The sequence below is a fragment of the Pundamilia nyererei genome, unplaced genomic scaffold (assembly GCF_000239375.1).
Source record: "Pundamilia nyererei isolate P.nyererei 1_Seehausen unplaced genomic scaffold, PunNye1.0 scaffold00089, whole genome shotgun sequence".
Taxonomy (NCBI): Eukaryota; Metazoa; Chordata; class Actinopteri; order Cichliformes; family Cichlidae; genus Pundamilia; species Pundamilia nyererei.
Window position 1 is genome coordinate 1,336,243 of NW_005187490.1, and position 18,104 is coordinate 1,354,346.

Genomic DNA, 18,104 nt, shown 5'->3' on the forward strand with positions numbered 1-18,104 from the left:
CCATCTCACCTCATTCCTCTTAGTCCCCTTGGTGATTATGAGGGCGTCAGACCTGTTGAATGCCTCCAGTGTCTGTGGGACCGCACCTTCCCTGAGGAGAAAGCAGCAGGGACTCTGGGAAGCAGTGCAGGAGACCTGCAGAGAGAGAACAGCAGCAGATACGGTCAGTTGTTAAGAAGTAGGGAATTGCTGGTACGACACTTTAGAAGGTGGCTCATTTATAACTGTGAGAGTTAATAATCATATATGTATGTCACAGAAGTTATTTTAAAATAGCTTGTAAAACACTAGTCAAGTGATAAAGCACAGCTCATGATTTACATACCTTTACATTTGAGAGCTTTATTGATGAGTCCTCACTGTGCGAGCTGCACTTTGGAAAATTTAATTTCAGCTGCTGAAGCCCGTGTCCGAGTACATTTCATCACAGTGAAGCTTTAATCGTGTTCTCTAGTACAAGTTGATGTTGAGCAGCAGGAAATGGCCACAGTGTCGTGTTCACATAGAAATGCGTGCCCCCCCCTCAGAGGACATCAGAATGACCGTTATAAAAGGGTTTTCTCTGTCGAGGTCATTGCTGTTCCACAGATTCAGAGCTTCATCATTTTATAGAATGTGTCTGAGCGGAGGCCATGGGAAATTTGAGCTGGAGCTTGAATGAATATGCCCGTTACAACAGCCTGACATGTCCTCAGAGGAACTAGATATTAAAATGCTCTTTCAACATTTTTGTGGTCCTGTACTTTTAGAATGTAGGAGAACTTGTTTAACAGAGTACGCAGAATATCTGACAAAGATTTCAGAGGTTTCAAACTTTCCTGCTCTTTGATTAATGTTCGGTCAGGTGTTGACCGAATGGATGTGGCTTGATGTATGTTGAGCTCATAGACAGCCAGACAGACAGAGAACAAATGACCTGTGGAAGAAAAAGTACCTAATGATGCCTGGGTACCTCGCCTCTCTCACTCACTCAGTCTCTGGTCTCCGCTCTCGCTCTGTCTTCCTCTCTCACTTCATCATTTGTCCCTCACTCACTTTCTCCACCCTCTTGCTGTTTCACTTTTTTAAATTCTGTTTCACTTTTTCTCTCTCACACGCTCCCAAACTCTTTGTCACCATCACCGCACTGTCACTCTGTGTGTTATACAATCCAGGTGCTCGCAGTTGAGGGAGATAGGCTGCAGCATGACTCGAGTATGAGGGGAAAAAACAAACTCATCTGATAGTTTAACAAATTGTAAAGAAGACCAAAGCGAAGAGTTCTGGCTGCTCTCTCTGGGCTGGATACAGATACAAATATCAGTTGTTGCTGCTTATTGTCTGCCCTGAAATTGTTTATCTGTCTTTTCTTTTCTTATGAAGGAATTAAGCATTGAACTGACATTTTTGTACCAAAAAAAGACCAAATGGTGGTGATAGATTCCTGCCTTATAGGTGCTCCAGGTTGATCACAGTCTGTGGGCTTCTGCTTGTCCGCTTGATTTTCAGAATTGGCCATAGATTGCAGATCAGGGGAGTTACTGGGTTGTGAATCCACATTGTTCATTTGATATTTCACTTTATCAGGACTAGATTGCGATCACTCAGGATTTGGCCTAGAAGCATGCCACAAAGAACTGAAGGAGAAGGTTGAACACTATGAATACTCACTCTTTTCATACATTTGGTTTATCTGCCAGTAATAGTCCAAATCCTATAGAAGAATCTTTGTGTTTCTTATTTACTGTATTATCTCAAACTATTATATTATAGAATAATAAATATGAAACACAAACTTTGTGTGACCACAATCACAGCTTTCTCACAGTGGATATTTGGTGATATCTACTGTTTGTCGTCATTTTTATGCAGGATGGCAGAGCTCCTCCGCCAAGCTGTTCTTTTCCAGCCTCCAGCACAGGCAGCAAACTGTCATGGCAAACCACTGCAGAGTGAGTATGTTTGTTCTTTAGAAACAAGACACCAGCATTTGAACCAGAATAAATGTCAAAGTAAATAAATAATAATGGGCAAATTTCATAGCTCATATCTTTGTATCTACACACCTGAATGAAAATGTTCTTCACTAACGTTATGGCCCATTCAGTAGTTAACAAAAGTATTGACAAAAAACAAGAGGTTTTTTTTTGTTTTTCTTGGTTAAAAATTATATTTTAGAAGTTTTAGAAGTATTCTTATCATCTTATTCTATTCCAGCGTTTTTCTAATTTTTGCTATGCTACTTTGCACTGTCCACTTTCTGCTGTAACAAATCAAATTTCCCATGTGTGGGACTAATAAAGGTTATTTTATCTTATTATCTTATCTTAAACATTTTCATTTAAGTGCATTACTTCAGTCTAATGGTAAGGAGAATTTGTATAGCTTCATTTGAAATGTGTATTATTACACGATTAATAATATGATTACTGACTACAAACAAGTTCATGCTAGTGTTTTCTTTGAATCAGGTGTAGCAGAGCTCCTACCTTAGCTGCAGGACCTAGTTCAGAGTCCAACTGGGAACTCTCCTGCTCCCAGGAGAGGGACGATCAACAGGATTCATTCAGGGCGCAGATCTCCAAAATCGAACAGTTCCTCGAGACAGAGAGGCTCCGTCTGTCCAAAAGACCACAAACTGAACCAAATCTGTAGAAACTGCTGGTCGTCTTTATTCGCTGTCCTAGGTGAGACATTGTGTGGCACACGTTTGACAGTTATTGTTAGCGCAGGTCTAAATGTTCTGAAACACAATTGCTTTTTAATATATACATGTGTTACTGATTCCTTTGAACTGTATAGTTTCTTCTAACATTGCTGTTTGAAGTTTAAAGTTTTTTGGGTCAAATCATTAATTCTTCACTTTATTGTTATTTTAACATTTCTGTGCTTTAAATGGAAAACTGCAGAGTTTGTGTGTTTGTTTCACACGTGTGTATTTTTATGTTTTTAAGTGAAGAGATGAAAATAAGATAAGATAGCCTTTCTAAGTGACAAATATACAATACTACTACTGATACGTTGGTAAGATTTTATTTTATCACACAGTTGCATGTGATTTAAGTAATTTTAAAAAGGCTCTGATGTCACCAGTGTAAAAATCCAACATTTCCAATCTCTTGTAATTTCATTAAATTACAGGGTTATCAGTTGTTTTCAAAATATTGTATACAAAGACTTTAGATACACTACAAGTTTCTGCAGCCTCACTGACACAACACTGACTCATCAAACCACACAAACAGGACATCAGTATGTGTTGAATGTCTTTTACTGGAAACATTATTCACAGTAAATCATGCATTCACAGCAAACAGCTGGATAAGTAAGGACCAAGAGCGCTGTTGCCCATTAAAAAGGCTGGGAACAAGCTAATTAACATTAATTAGCATCATAGCCAATCAGTGTGGCATGTCTCAGAGGAGCTCTAATTGTGGAGGCACCTTTGGTCTACACCATGTTGTTTCTGCTGCTGCTGTTGTTGGAGGCAATTACAACTCGGGACACTCTGGTTTGACTGTGTTTACACCTATTAAATTAACAGAAATAACAGTTCAAATAACAATTAGCACTAAATACCCCAACCCTAATTAACCAAAAATCAATTAGTGAACACACAGTCCAATTAACACGTACTAACAAGCCTCTCGTTAACTTTATGTTCCCTGTGAGGATGATGGCGGAAAGAGCATATGGCCCCACAAGAGCATGAAGCAGCTGACCACACATGTTTGGATTCTCATTAGTCTGGTTGCTGCTTATGTACTGTAGACGTGTGGCATTTGGCTTCAGCTCACTCGCATCAGGTTAGTTTAAGTGGGTTTGAGAGTGTTGGACAAAGAGGTTTTTGTAGTATATAGACTGTCTAGATGCAAATTTCTATTAGCAAACTGATCTATTAATACATCTGACTGACATCAGTGCAGTTTGTAGCCCTAATTTTCAGCTGTCACACAGATACACAATGCTTTTTTACAGTATCACCTTCAGAAGACGAGATAATTTCAACATTATAATGTGCTGTTACGCATTTTTGACATGGTGATAATGTGAAGACATAAAAATATATTACTTCACTTTTTAAAAATTACTTTTTTATTACCTCACTTTTTGTAGGTCACCATATTGATGCAAAAAAATATCTTTTTTTTTTATATAGCATAACAACATAGTATGTAAATATAATGCAAACATAATACATAATACCCATCTGTCAATTTTCCAGCACTCATCTAGGGCCAGGTCACTGGGGCAACCGTCTAAGCAGAGAAGCCCAGTCCTCATTATCTCACCTGCATAAACAGAATAACGCAAAGTTCAGTGTTGCAATGCTTCCCGTTTAACTTCTTACCTGTGCCTGATATGCAGCGAGTCAACAGAATTGCATGACACTGCCTGAGAGCATCACTCATATAGGGCTAATTGTTTTGGTTCATAACGTTAAATGGACTCATTCTTATATAACGCTTTTCTACTCTCCCAGAGTACTCAAAGCGCTGTATACAACATGCCACATTCACCCAATTACACCCATTCTCACGGACTCTAAGTGATTTTCTAATGACATTCACACACATTCACACTCGGATGGATGCATCAGAGAGCAACTTGGGGTTAGTATCTTGCCCAAGGATACTTGGCATGCAGACTGGAGGAGCCAGGGATCGAACCACCCACCTTCCGATCAGCAGGGGACCTGCTCTACCTCCTGAGCTACAGCCACCCCACATTAGATTCTGTCTTTAGCTTTAAATCCGATACACGAGACTTTGAAGCACATAAAGATATAGTTTTGTTTTCATTACTGTACTTTGACACTATGCTGTGAAACATAGGTTAGCAAAAGTTAACCATTTGGCTGTGGTAATTGACCCTTATGACTCCCCCACGCCCCAGAGCATGCCTACCAACAGATCCACAGCAGACCTTGTTGAAGTTATAAGAAAAGACTCGAGCTTTCACCATATTTCTACTCGCACGCTAAAATTAACAGCTAACATTTCAGTGGTGGTAAAATGGCTCAGCTTGATCCATCTTACTACACTTACTGATAATGAATACGTCTGAACCATAATGCACTCATAAAGAAACCTGGAGCATTTGAGTGGCTGTGCCCACCACTGCTGACCCTTATCCGTATTGGGAGGACGGGAGATGATGGGAGGAGAGGTGGGGGAGGTGTGGAATATAAAAGAGTTAATTTTAATGCACTCGTGGTCGCAAAAACTCATACACGATCTATATTTCTCACTCATACAGTTTTTGCCTCTCCTCTTTTACATAAGCATGCACATGGCCACATACACACATACAGTCTCTGTTATGAAGTGTTGGCACTTTGAAACAGTCAATTACCCTCTGGCTAGGGAGGATACCTGCTGTTAATTACTGCTCAGTGTTTTATATGGAGCGTAAATAAAGAGACCGCTGACATTCACATTCCATCAATGCGTCCCCCAGCTCACACTGCATTGTGTGTGTGTGTTATTTGAGTTTAAAATAACCCTTGTGAGGTAGGAACCATGGGGAAAAAAGCATTTTGGAAAGAACGGGTACAAATCCTCCAACCTGACCAAAAAGATGCTGTTTCCCAGTGAATTTGCCTCATAAGACTAAATCCTGAAATAGTACCCCTGCACAGATATGCAGTATAATATATGCAGTTAAGATTTTGGTTTATAGTAATGTTGAGCTGGGGTTGGCAATGGCAACCTTCCATTTTAAACACAATTTGTTTTTACCCTTCCATCTACCCCAGCCTCCTCCTTAGTCCTAAAACACAGTCAGTCTTCAGTCCCAAATGTGAATCTGATAAACTTCGATCATCAGTTTTTAATGCATGTTGACTGTACAGTGATAATAACTATAATGAATCAAGGCCATGATACATGTCTATTATTGTTTTGTTATATCTCCCTGTCATTGTTATGAGTTATGAGTTGGTCCCCCTGAATTCATCCCAGGTTATCTTTAGTTGCAATTATACACTGTACATAGTGGGAAACATTGGACCACTACTTTGAAGCCACAAGTAAAGGTATCATCATCTTTCTGTCATATTGGTAAACTTTTAATTTGTTTAGTAGAGTGAGGTTCTCGAGCCAAAAATGCCATTCATACGTCTCCATATAAGATTTTAATTATGAGCCATAATGTTGTAGCCATCTAAAGTTGACTTACTATATTCTTCAAAACTGGGAAACAATGATATGTGTCTTGTAGAAATTGCCATAAGATATCAACAACCAACCAATGTGATGTCAGACAAAACATCTACTATATCCATAATCCTAAAGGGAAGCAAATACATCTCTGATTAGTGGAGGTCACTGTTGCCATGGAAGATTTTAAACATGTGACAAAAACTTCAGAAACTGTAATAGCAGTGATTGCAATCAGTTGATGAAGCACTGTACTATATCGATGACGTGGCTATATATATTACTTTGCTACACACAAACAGCAAAATATATTTTAAAAGTTCCGGTTTTATTTATATAGTGCCAAATCACAAAAACAGTTGCATCAAGGCGCTTTATATTGTAAAGACCCTACAATAATATAAAGACAACAGAGAAAAACCCTTATAATCATAAGACCCCTATGAGTAAGCGCTTTGGTGACAGCGGTAAGGAAAAAAATAAATTTTAACAGGAAGAAACCTACAGCAGAACCAGGCTACGGGATGGACGGCAATATTCCGTGAGCAGTTGGGGTGAGGAGGGGAAGACAAGACAAAAACATGCTGTGGAAGAGAGCCAAAGATTAATAACTAATAATTGATATTTTTATCAAAAGTCCTATTATGCAGCGCTGCAATAATGAAAAGAATTTCATTTGAAAAAGTTGGAAATCATTATGGGATTTGCAAAAACTTTTGGGATGAGTAGCTCCTTCACTGTTAAAAGAAATTATTCACACAGTCCTGTGTCTTTTTATGGTCATGACTCAACTGGTAGCTGGCTGCTTTAGTTCAAGACAATCAACGGGTTTCTTTGCTCTCACTGGTAGTAGCTTCAATTGCTCGCTTCAAAGTTGAGAAAGGTTTGACAACACTGGCGGTTATTTCATCACTTTCTGTGGTCTGTCGCCACCATATGTCTTCTAGTCACTTTTTTTTTTTTTTTAAATCCTTTATTTATCCAGGTGAAAAATCTCATTGAGATTAAAAATCTCATTTCCAAGAGAGACCTGACATCACTTCCTATGTGGATGCTCCATAAAGGCATTTGTATAACAGGCTAAAAAAGAGGCAGATAACCACTACTGTGGCACAGATATAAGCTTATTAGTGCATACAAATACATACAGGATACAAATTAAATTAGCATCTTATCGATACCAGATTAAAAACAAATCCAATATTTGAGTTTCCACAGCAGTTATTGTTTTACTTGTTTACACTCTGCTTGAGTTCACTTGGATCAGCTGGTTGTCGTGTTTGTGACGTTTCAAATATGTGTTTCCAACAGCAAAGGTGTCTTTGGTGGACAAACTGCAACGTCAACGCTCGTAACATGGTTGAAGAATGCTTATCTCATCTCTTTGTTACGTTTTCAACCTTAAATTATCAGCCGATATAAATGCTAATACAAAAAGATTAACATATAGAAAATATCAGTAATCTTGCTGGCGGTATTGGAGGTTGCCACTTGGTGCAAAGTATAAAGTGACTTAATCACACACACCTCCACCTTTACCTCCCAAACTATGGCCTGTACAGTTAAAAGAAAAAAAAAGACAGAAAATGTAGTCAAGTTTAAATTCAACCCTGATTTACAGTCCCATTTATTGAAATTCTGTACATGAGAAGGGAGGAAAGTTATATATTTGCCAATCCTCCAGCTAAATGGGTCTCACCACCACTAAACATTGCTGACTGTCCTGGGGTTACAGGGCCATGTTTTGTCATATTATACCTCTTTGCCTCAAAAGCCATCACAGTAAATCTAGCCGGGAAGTCGTATTAAACAGTGCAGTAGATGTCTGCAGAGACGGACGCTGAGTGCAATCCTGGCACTCTGAGTGTACTCTGCAGTCTTAAAGTGAAAAAGTGCAGCTGCTCCTTTGGCCCTGTAAAAATACTTAAATGAGCAGATTATTATAGAGAGAGAGAGTGGCTTTGGCTCCTCTTACCTCTTGTTACACTCTTGGTAGAATAGAGCTTCCTTTTTGTATTTTCTATATATAGTAGCTAATTTTTAGTATACTTCTTACTTTAGTATAATTAATGTTAAATGTGGTTTGGCCCTGTTCTAAATAACCCTTTTGCCAATCAGAACATCTTATTGTTTTGCTTTCAATAAAATTTTATTGTATAGATGTATGGTGACCTACGTAGTGTAAATAGCCACGATTAAAACTGTTCCTCTGTTGTAAAGGGCCCAAAACTCTGCAGAGTGTTTCTTTAAGTTTCTGTCTTTTTTAGGCATGAAGAGTTTGCTTTAATTCAATTTCTGACTCAAAAATCTGATGATTTCTTTGATTTTAGGGACTTAAGTTTTTGATCTTGAACTTAACTTCTTCAGAAGGCTATTACTGTGAAAAGCGACCTGTTAAAAGTCAGTATAGTAGTCAATCTACGCTCCTTTCCACACCTATGGTCACGAGCTCTGGTTTGTAACCTAAAGAATGAGGTCGGCTGGACTTAGTCATTCAAGAAGGACCCGAAGTAGAACAACTGGACCTCCACATTGAAAGGACCCAACTGACTGGGATTCCTCTGGACACTTCCCAGGTGAAGTATTCCGGGTACAACGGGGGATTCCCAGGACTCGTGTTGAGACTACATCTCTCATCTGACCTGGGAACATCTCAGTGTCCCCCCAGATAAGCTGGAATCTGGGAGGACACTGGGGTGAGGGAAATCTCAGAATGCTGCCCCCGTGACCCAAGCCATGGTAAGCGGTAGAAAATGGGTGGCTAGATAGATACATGCAACTGTCCTTAAAGAATTTTCCAAATAATAAAGAATAAAGTAAATCTTTTCCAGTTTAGGGTCACAGGGGAGCTGAAACCTATCCCAGCTGTCATAGAGCAGGTCGACAGGCTGTCACATGCCTAATGGAGAAACACTCACATTCTCACCTGTGGGCGGAAGCTAGAGCACCTGGACTCATATAAGCTCCACACAGAAAGGCCTCAGCCTACATTTGAGATGCTAAGAGGCATTAGTGCTAACCACTGTACCACCTTGCTTCTAGTTTAAAGCTATGAAAGTTTCCCTTGAGTATGGCCTATGAGTTTGTACACACACTAAATCAGTTAGGTACCCCCTTAAGCAGCTGGACACATCAGAGGAGGAATCAGTCATCAGTACAAAAGAAAACAACCGACATTTAAACTAAAACCTCTCAAATGTTTTACTGTTTTCTTCACATAGTATTTCTTATTCTTAGGTTTGAAATATAGTTGTGCTGTTTGTCTTCTGTGGTTTCTATCTCTGTGCATTTTTACTGCAGTGAGACCTCGCGACACTGATAAATAACAGGCTTCACCTTTCCTTAGCGGGGCTTAGCATGACTGAATGCACTCCTAGTCTCTCTGAGAGTGTGTCCTCAGCTGTGAATCACTTGTCTTCAACATACATCTACGGTATACTCACACACACACACACACACACACACACACACACACAGATGCTGCTCTCGGCTTTTACCGGCATGGAGAGAGCAAAGCAGAGAAGATAATCTCTGAAATGCTGACCTGCTGTCAAAGGTCAGAGGAGTTGAAAGGTCGCCCTGCGCATCATTTATAGGCTCTTAAATTAGACTGGCTCTTACACTCTGGCATACTCTCCCTTTCAAACTGTTATCAGACTCTACAAGTTATGACTGTGAAATGTGCAAATCGGTTTAGTTGGCGATGGGTCCAATGGTAGAGAAGAAAGAATGCAAAGAGAACAAAACACAACAAAACAGAATATGAAAAGATAGATCGAGGCTTTGGGATCTACTAAACATCTTGATTGGGATCCTATTTTTACTTTTAAAAATATTAATTCTTTATCACATTTTCTAGAACTTTTCTTACAGATATCGCTAACACCTGCTGTTTTCACAACATTACATAAACACAGCATTGTATTTGTGTTGCATTTCGCCTTTTTATTTATGTTTTTATATGTCGTTTATTGAATAAAATTCCATAAGGTCCTGTGGTGTGGTTTAACCATGTTTTAGACAGTAACTTATCAAGGCACTTTCTGATCCCTTAAAAAAAATCTTTTTTAAGGTTAAAAAAAGACCTAGAGGCTACAGTTTGTCCCATAATCTTACCATTTAATGCAGCCCGATTTTATATATGTAGCACCAAATCACACCACAGTTGCCTCAAGGCACATTATATTGTAAGGTAAACCCCATACAGTAATACAAAGAAAACAGGGAAATCCCCACAGTAATATAAACCTCTATGAGAAAGCGCTTTGGTGACAGTGAGAAGGAAAAACTCCCTTTTAACGGGAAGAAACCTCCAGCAGAACCAGGGTCTGTGAGGGGCGGCCACCTGCCGGGACAGGTTGTGGGTGAGGGGAGGAAGATGGGACAAAGACACGCCTGTGAAAGAGAGCCAGAGATTAATAATATTGAATAATGTATTTTTCTCTTACTTACGAAGGAGTATTAATGCCACTTTAAGAAAGAAATAGGACATTCCTTTTTCTTTTGTTATTATAGTTGATTTTGAGAATAAGGTTGAAATTCATAGATTCAAGTTGTAGTTTCAAGTTGAACTATCTACCCTCTACAAAATTTCTTGTTTAGTTGACTTCAGAATCAGTTTAAGTAACAAGGAAATGATTTATCTTTTGTGATTTGATGAATGTGATGATAACTATGAGGACGTTTCAAAAGGAAAAAACACACAAAGTTGGAAGAGTTGGCTGGATTTGTGCAAACTTATTTAGCTTGAAGCTGAGATATTGATGGTTACAACCTTGTCCAGTAAAGAGGGAGTATGGTGCATCACAAGACAGCTGATCAAGTTGTTTCACTAACTCTTGCTCTACAGATTTTTCAGAGGGTATAGCAATCGTGGCTGTAGTTTGACAACTTAATCCCCTCTTTGTTCTCAAAATAGTATTTTGACGTTGTCTAACATTGAAGCTTTGTGTCTGTAATACTCTGTTGTAGTCACTCACTGAACAGAGAAGAGTAGTAGTCGTGTGGCTAGGGGAGCTCACTTCATGAAGGAGTAGTGTGCTGTCCTTGATGCTACCGTTTTGGAGTGAAAACAAAGTTAAGGGGCTGTGAAGAGTTGCTAAACCTAGTGACAAAATGTTTAGGTTTGCAAAACTGAGGAGAAATGAAATGTAGCAATCACTGCTCCAGAGATGTCAGGGACTCCAGCTGTGAAGCGACATATAATTCTACAACAAACACTCAAAGTGAAAACCTACCCAGCAAATTAATCTCTGAATAGTGGAATTGGTTGAATAATGCTCTAACCTAAAGGTTACAGTTAACATAATGGTTGCTCTACAGTAATGCCACCTGACGCCTTTGCACCTGTCATAGTAACCAAGACCACCAAAGAGCTTCTTATGTCTGTTATATGTGAAAAAGTCTATATGTCATTTTTTAGGACATTTACTAAACAATTAGTTCCCTAACATTGCCGTTGAACGGTGTCCATTAATAGTGTAACATATAATAAACTGTGTAAATCGGTCACTTTCAAATCATTTTTAACTTAAACTACCAGGCAAAAGAGATTTTCTGATGATTTCAGAGAACGATGTTACACATAAAAGAAGCTAAAGCTACACACTGATTATTTCCACCAGAGCTGGACCGATCCACCGCTGACTGGTCTCTTGCTGTTATTTGCTTATCAAGCTGAAAATAAAATACTACATGACGAGAAAATCAGATGTTGAATTAATTTGAGCTGCTGGTGGAGTTTAAAGAGGCAGTAAAAGCATGCTCGCACCTAAACTTCTCTATAATTTACTTACTACCCCTGGAAATGTGGTAGAGTCACAGGCAAAGGGGAAAACAGATGAACTTGAGCAATGTAAAGAAAGACGGGATGAAGTGAGAGATAGAGAAGCCAGCCAGGCCTGTGATACTCTGTGGACTGTTACCAGCTCCAAAATTATCTTCACGGAGGACCACCATGGCGGCAGACATACGTTTCTGATTTCCTGAGAGGGCTTTAACTTCTTACGGGTACATGGTCCTCCCACAGACTAACACTGTCACTGATGCCTATATATCTACAGGAATGTGCGCGTATGTCGCAGCATGCGTACGTGCTTGTCTCTGCACGTGCACGCCACTCTGGAAGATGAAGCCATTTTGTAATTGATGGAGCAGGGGCCTAAATCTGGGCTCTGGGTCACACAGACACACGTGTGCAGATGCACACACACACGCCATGTTAAGTGTCAAGCCTGGGAGTCCCTCCCTCAGCGGGTTGCTCGTGGTCGGTATTGCAGAGCATTTCTTTTCATTCCAGGGGATCCTATAAACCTGTCACAGCCATGATGTCTCTCTCTTTTTCTCTCTCTCACTCTCTTTATTTTCCGCTTCACAGCATCCTTGTCTCTGAATCCCAAAAACTAAACACAGCTTTTCCGAGATTAGAAGTTCTGCATCTCGCTTTCGTACACACACATGCCCTTCCCTCTAAATCGTCAGCCCAGAGCAACCTGCCAGCTCCGTTTTGGTACAAATGTATTCAACTTCTAAATGTCAGGCCTTGGGGGTCTATAACAACCCTGTGTGTTTTTTTTCTTGTTTTGAACGTGGAACTCAGCTTGAACTCATAGATAACGGTTGCTATGTTTCACCTTGTTTTCTTAGATTTTGTTTCAAATAAATGGGACCTGCGAGGCTGAGACAATAAACCCAGGGTGTCATGTAACACGTGATTTGTGCAAAGTCCTGGCTGAACGTTCATGAATTTTAACAGCGCGCATTAAGCAGACAAGTATTATCAGAGCGCGGTGAATAACGCGGCGTTATGAGGAGAGCGGGAAGGTAAAAGGTGCATCTGTTCATATCTGTCAAGTCCTAGACACGCAAGGCTAACATAGAGGCTATGCTGTAAGATAGAGCATCTCTCCTTCTGTATATAAACACAGTCAAATTTACCATAGTGAGACTAATTCTCTGGAAGAGGTTAGGTGAACCATTGGGTAACCACAAAGCACCTCATGGTGCGCATATGCAAAAAAGCAGCTTTGTGGAAGATCCTGTCAGTGCAAATTCACTAGTCTTCTGTGAAAGCTCTTTATTTAGCATTTACATTTGTTGCTGGTCAGTTATTTCTATTGTTTGTTAATGTCTCACCTGTCTTGTTAAACTGCCACATTAACTAGATTGCATAATTGATTCCCTACAAAAATACAGACTAATCATCCTGTATTCGTGTCTGTATGATCCATCATTTTCTCCGATGTTAAACCAAATCTATACGAAAGAAGTCATTCCATTTTTGTTTTATTAATTATTTTCGAAAAGGATGTAAGAGATGTTGAATGTTTATTTTATGGGATAAATGTGTAAAACATGTAAAAGATGGATGTGAGGTACAGTATCTGCATTCTTTCTAAGCAGCCACCAGGGGGCGACTCTTCTGAATCTCATAACATCTGGAGCTTTCCTTTTCCTGAGGAGTTTACTGTTCTGGTAGTTGATTTCAGGCCTTTTTGTTTGCTTTTAAAATTATGGGTCCCATCAGTGTTAAAAAGGAGGATAAACCTGGTTATGCTTCGTTGTGTGATTGACCTGTTGCTGACAACCCGTATCCATCAGTTTTTCAGTCACATCCGTGCCTTACAAATCACTTCAAGTCTCAGGTTGATCCTTCACACCGGGGCTTTTGTGTTGTCCACATTTGCATGTTTTGTTGTCTGTAAATATGACTTTTGGGTTGTTTTTCCTCTGATTTTTCATCTGACGGCTGCTTTTGTGCTGACAGAACATCTTACACGGGTCTCGTTTCAGTGCTAGACGTCATCCCACTCACTGCCCCATTAACCACTCTGATACAGCTCAGCTCTGTTTGTTTTGATAGCACAGCAGCGACACAGATGAATGTCTCTCTCTATTATGATTTCATTAACAGAGACAGTGTCATTTTCCCACTCTGTGCAGCTCATGGCCTCTGTGGTTTTCCATGGACTAGTCTGCCCAGAGACCCACTGCCTTCTTCTGCCTCCAGAGTGGGTTACTGGGGGATAAGTCTGGATGACCTCCCTGGTATACTGGAGGGGCAAGACCCAGGAGATAAAATGTGAATAAAAAGACAAAACAAATAGAACCAAAATGGAAATTTTACGATCTCACTCGAGGGAAATATTTTATTCTCCTCAACTGCCACAGTTTGAACAAGGTCAAAGCCATAAATATAAAAATGACAGGGAACCAGGCTCTATGAGACTACGTTTAAAGTCCATGTGTACGTGACAGTAACGGTTTTGACCTTGAGTTGTGATTTTTTTTCTTCAGAATACTATTTGACTTGACAAAAATCAGCTCAATGCCACAACAGAACAGAAATATGAATTCACAGATCCATTGGCCTAGAGGTGTCAAACATCAGCCCGCCATGTCTGACCCCCTGGAAGGCTTTCTAAATGTGCAGCGGTGCATAGATTTTGCACTTTTAACTGTTTTTCGAAAATACGTTTTATAGATTTTTCTATTGATTAAGACTTCCCTTGTTGCCATGCATGCAACACCAAATATTTTAGTTACGTAATAGAGAAATGATTAAATGACAGAAAAGTTTCCTTTTTCCAGTATCTACTATATCTAAAAGAAGAACATCATTATGAATACAGCTGCCATTGCCTGGTCAACCAGCTACCAGAGCTTTTTACAATAGATTTTACAATTTTATCATAAAGAAAACTGAAATGTATTGTTGAGATTGCACTTCTTTTTCTTACATTAATATATGTCAGGGATTAAATGTAAAGTTAGACACTCACAGAAAGTGGAGTTTCACTGGTCCGGCCCACTTAAGGTCACATTGCCCCTTATGCGGTAGTTTGACATCCTGCATTCATCAATCTGAGCACTACAGAGTTACAACATTTTGTACAAAAGGCCAACATTAAGGAGAAAGAGATCCACAGTGTGTTTTTTTGTCCTGTCTCTCTCCCCTCACCCCCAACTGGTCACGGCAGATGGCTTTCCCTACCTGAGGCTGGTTCTTCCTTTCTCTTAAAAGGAAGTTTGTTCTTCCTACTTTTGCCAAGTGCTTGCTCGGCAAAAGTAGGAGTTCATTTGATTTTTGGGTTTTTCTCTTTATTATTGTAGGGTCTACAGTTGTTATGATTTGTTGCTATAAAAATAAAATTGAATTGAACTTGATTCAGGCATACTTTTGTGTCATGTAGAACTCAGCCTGTACACTCTGCGAATCTTTTAAAAGTGGTCATTATGAGCTATGAAAAGGTTTCAATATGGCAGTGAAAACACCTCAGACAGTATACAAGATGGACATCGCTGCCGTGATGTCACCCATCGGTTGTGAAGTCCCACTTAAAGCCTCAAACATTTTCCCCATTGTGTTCTTGGTGTTTGAAACTGAATGTGTTGAGTGAAGGTGTGGGTCTGACTGCACAACCACACACTCTAAGTTTCAAACCACAGGCTAACAGACTAACGAACTGTGACTGAAAAGCCATTAGCCATTGGGGATGTCCTGAAATGTGCATGTCCTGAAATCAGTCGCAACTGATTTAGTTTTTTACAAATGTTTCCAGTAACAACCACAGGAGCAACAAAACTTTTAAACTTCCGCTCAGCCCTTTTCTTAACATGTCGATTGTTCTTTTTTCTTCCATAAAACAACCTTAAAATCTTAAATTCATATAAAAAAGTTCACTTTCCTGTAGATTTCACATTGTAAAGAAACATAAGTGATGTGGTTCAAATACAGTTGTTCTGTTTTTTGTTCTTTTAGACTTCTTGACCATTGTGGTTGGTTGCAATCATAGCATGTCAAAGCAACGTGTCTGCACATCCTGCGACGTCATTAATATGCAACACGAACACTACAGAAAAGATGGATGTTGAAGCAAATATATACTTTCTGCTTGGTCTGTAGCTGTTCGTCACACTCGGGGAACACAGTGTTGTTTTTTGTAGCCATTTTCTTTGTCGCCGAGTTTCAAACATGACGATTTTGATTTTCCTGAATGAGACACTCTCATGACTCATCGAGCTACTGACCAGCCAATCAGTGGCATGTAGTCTGATGATATCACATTTTAGTACCTTGTCCTTGTACCTAGTGAAAAAAACCTGCAAGCCTTGCCGAGTCGATTGAAGTAAGGTACTAATGGAAAAGGGTCTTTAGTGATTGTCTGGCAACCTCTGGCTGTGAGGGAAAAAATCTGCATATATGTAAATGTGTTGGTGAGTGGTTGCAGGAAGAGACTGGGTCAAATCAGTCAGAAACTGGGTGCTGCACTAAAATCTGCTTGTGACCGCTTTGGTTGCTAGCAGATTACCACCTGCATCTGTAGTTTGTACGAAAGATGCAGACTTGCCTGTACTCACCATTTTACTCTCCGAGCTGTAGTGTAGCTACGCTACCGACCAGAAACCAAATGCCAACTCATCACAGAATACACACTTTCCCCAGTTACCAAGGTGTCACTGACCCTCTCTAGGTTTGGGTGACTCGGGCTTTAACAACTGATACCAGGAACCACTCACGCCCAGTCAGGGAATACATATTTTTCTCTGTACAACTAACCGGTTTCATGGCCTGTTTGACTGAGCCCTTAGTTGCATTATTTAAATGGCTATAGAGAGGACACAAACTCAAAAGAACAAGTCAAGTCTTGGTGATCCTGTCCTCAGCAAGAAAACAGGCAACACAAACAGGGCACAGAGAATGTTTGCCATCAAAATAAAAGGTTGTGCTTTAGTGCTGTAACCAAGATTTTAGAAGGTTTAACTTTTATTCAAATGGTCTCTGTTTCCTGTTTAAGTGTGACACCACCTTAAGTGTGACACCAAGACAAAACGGAAATAAATGTTCTTAAATTGTTGAAGTTGTTAGGTGAGAAAGGATTTTTCATTCCATTGTTGCTTTTCAATAGTTGTACCCCACACTCATACTGAGGGTTGTTATGGTTGCATATTACTCACTGCGACACTGCACATCTAGCGAAGGGGAGCCTTGGCTGTAGTGGAAACAGAAATGCAAAACGGCTCACGTTCACTAACCCCCATCAACTCCTCCAGACCTACAAAACATTACGGTTGGCCCCCACTTATCTGCTGTATTTAAATTCACAATTCCTTATCCAGCCTACAGTTTACAAATGAGCACGAAGCTGCACGCTTGTGTTTGGGAGAGCGCTTTGTAGATAGAGTTTACAGCCGTGTGGTCTAAACTGTTTTTATTGTAGAACTCCGTGTTTCAAGGCTCCTACGTTTTTTTTTTTCAAGTTTTCTTTTGGTGTTTTGAAGCCAAGATTCATTTTTCTATTTTTGAAGTTTACCATTCTCATTCTGCAGAGCAGTAATTTTAGAAATGGCTCCATGAGCTGATTTACTGATACACAGAGGTCAGCAGTTTGATTTACTCACTTCCTGTAGTGCCTGCCTGTTATTTGTTCTCATGTTTTTTTTTTCTCTCTTTTAATGGTTTTTCATAGCCGGTAAACATTTCTCAGTGAAGATAGCTGTTTTTCCCCCCATGTTGTCTAATTGATAACTCTTCAGTCATGGAATTTTTATTCGACAATAATTTTCATCGAATTGTGGGATCAAAGAGATAAAATTGTTACACACACGGTTTTGATAACTAATTGATAATGATGGATAAAGTGTTTTTACTTTCAAATAACTATTTGGAGGGAGGCAATAATGTGGGTCGATAGTGATCTGTTAGTAGTTGATTGATTGTGTTCAGTCCAGCCTGAAATGACCTGTCAGATGGAGGAAAAAAATGAGGTCAGAGGTCATCAGAATCAGATCAGCGGAGCTCCTGCCCGCTGCCACTGTGGTCATCTCTCCCTGTGTCTCTGATAAAGACAAACAGTGTTTGTTTTCTGGTGGGTTTCTGCGTGTCGGAAGTGAAATCGGGCCGTCCTCCAAGAGCAACATGTGGAACTAGAAATAGAAGGTTGAGATTTGCAAGGGAGTTCTGAT

The 18,104-nt window shown here is 39.7% G+C and overlaps 1 protein-coding gene across 3 annotated transcripts in view; it reads left to right on the forward strand.

Moving 5' to 3' along the window:
* ccdc73 (coiled-coil domain containing 73) overlaps positions 1-18,104 on the forward strand; it is a 54,947-nt gene that overhangs the window by 20,565 nt on the left and 16,278 nt on the right. For 2 of the 3 annotated variants that reach the window (XM_013912406.1, XM_013912407.1), the window contains exons 19-21: positions 24-163; positions 1,852-1,931; positions 2,451-2,880. In XM_013912406.1, coding sequence (XP_013767860.1) covers positions 24-163; positions 1,852-1,931; positions 2,451-2,634 — 404 coding nt within the window. In that variant the 3' untranslated portion in view covers positions 2,635-2,880. Of the gene's footprint in view, positions 1-23; positions 164-1,851; positions 1,932-2,450; positions 2,881-18,104 lie in introns of those variants that run through there. The other variant, XM_005739095.1, reaches the window with a different exon arrangement.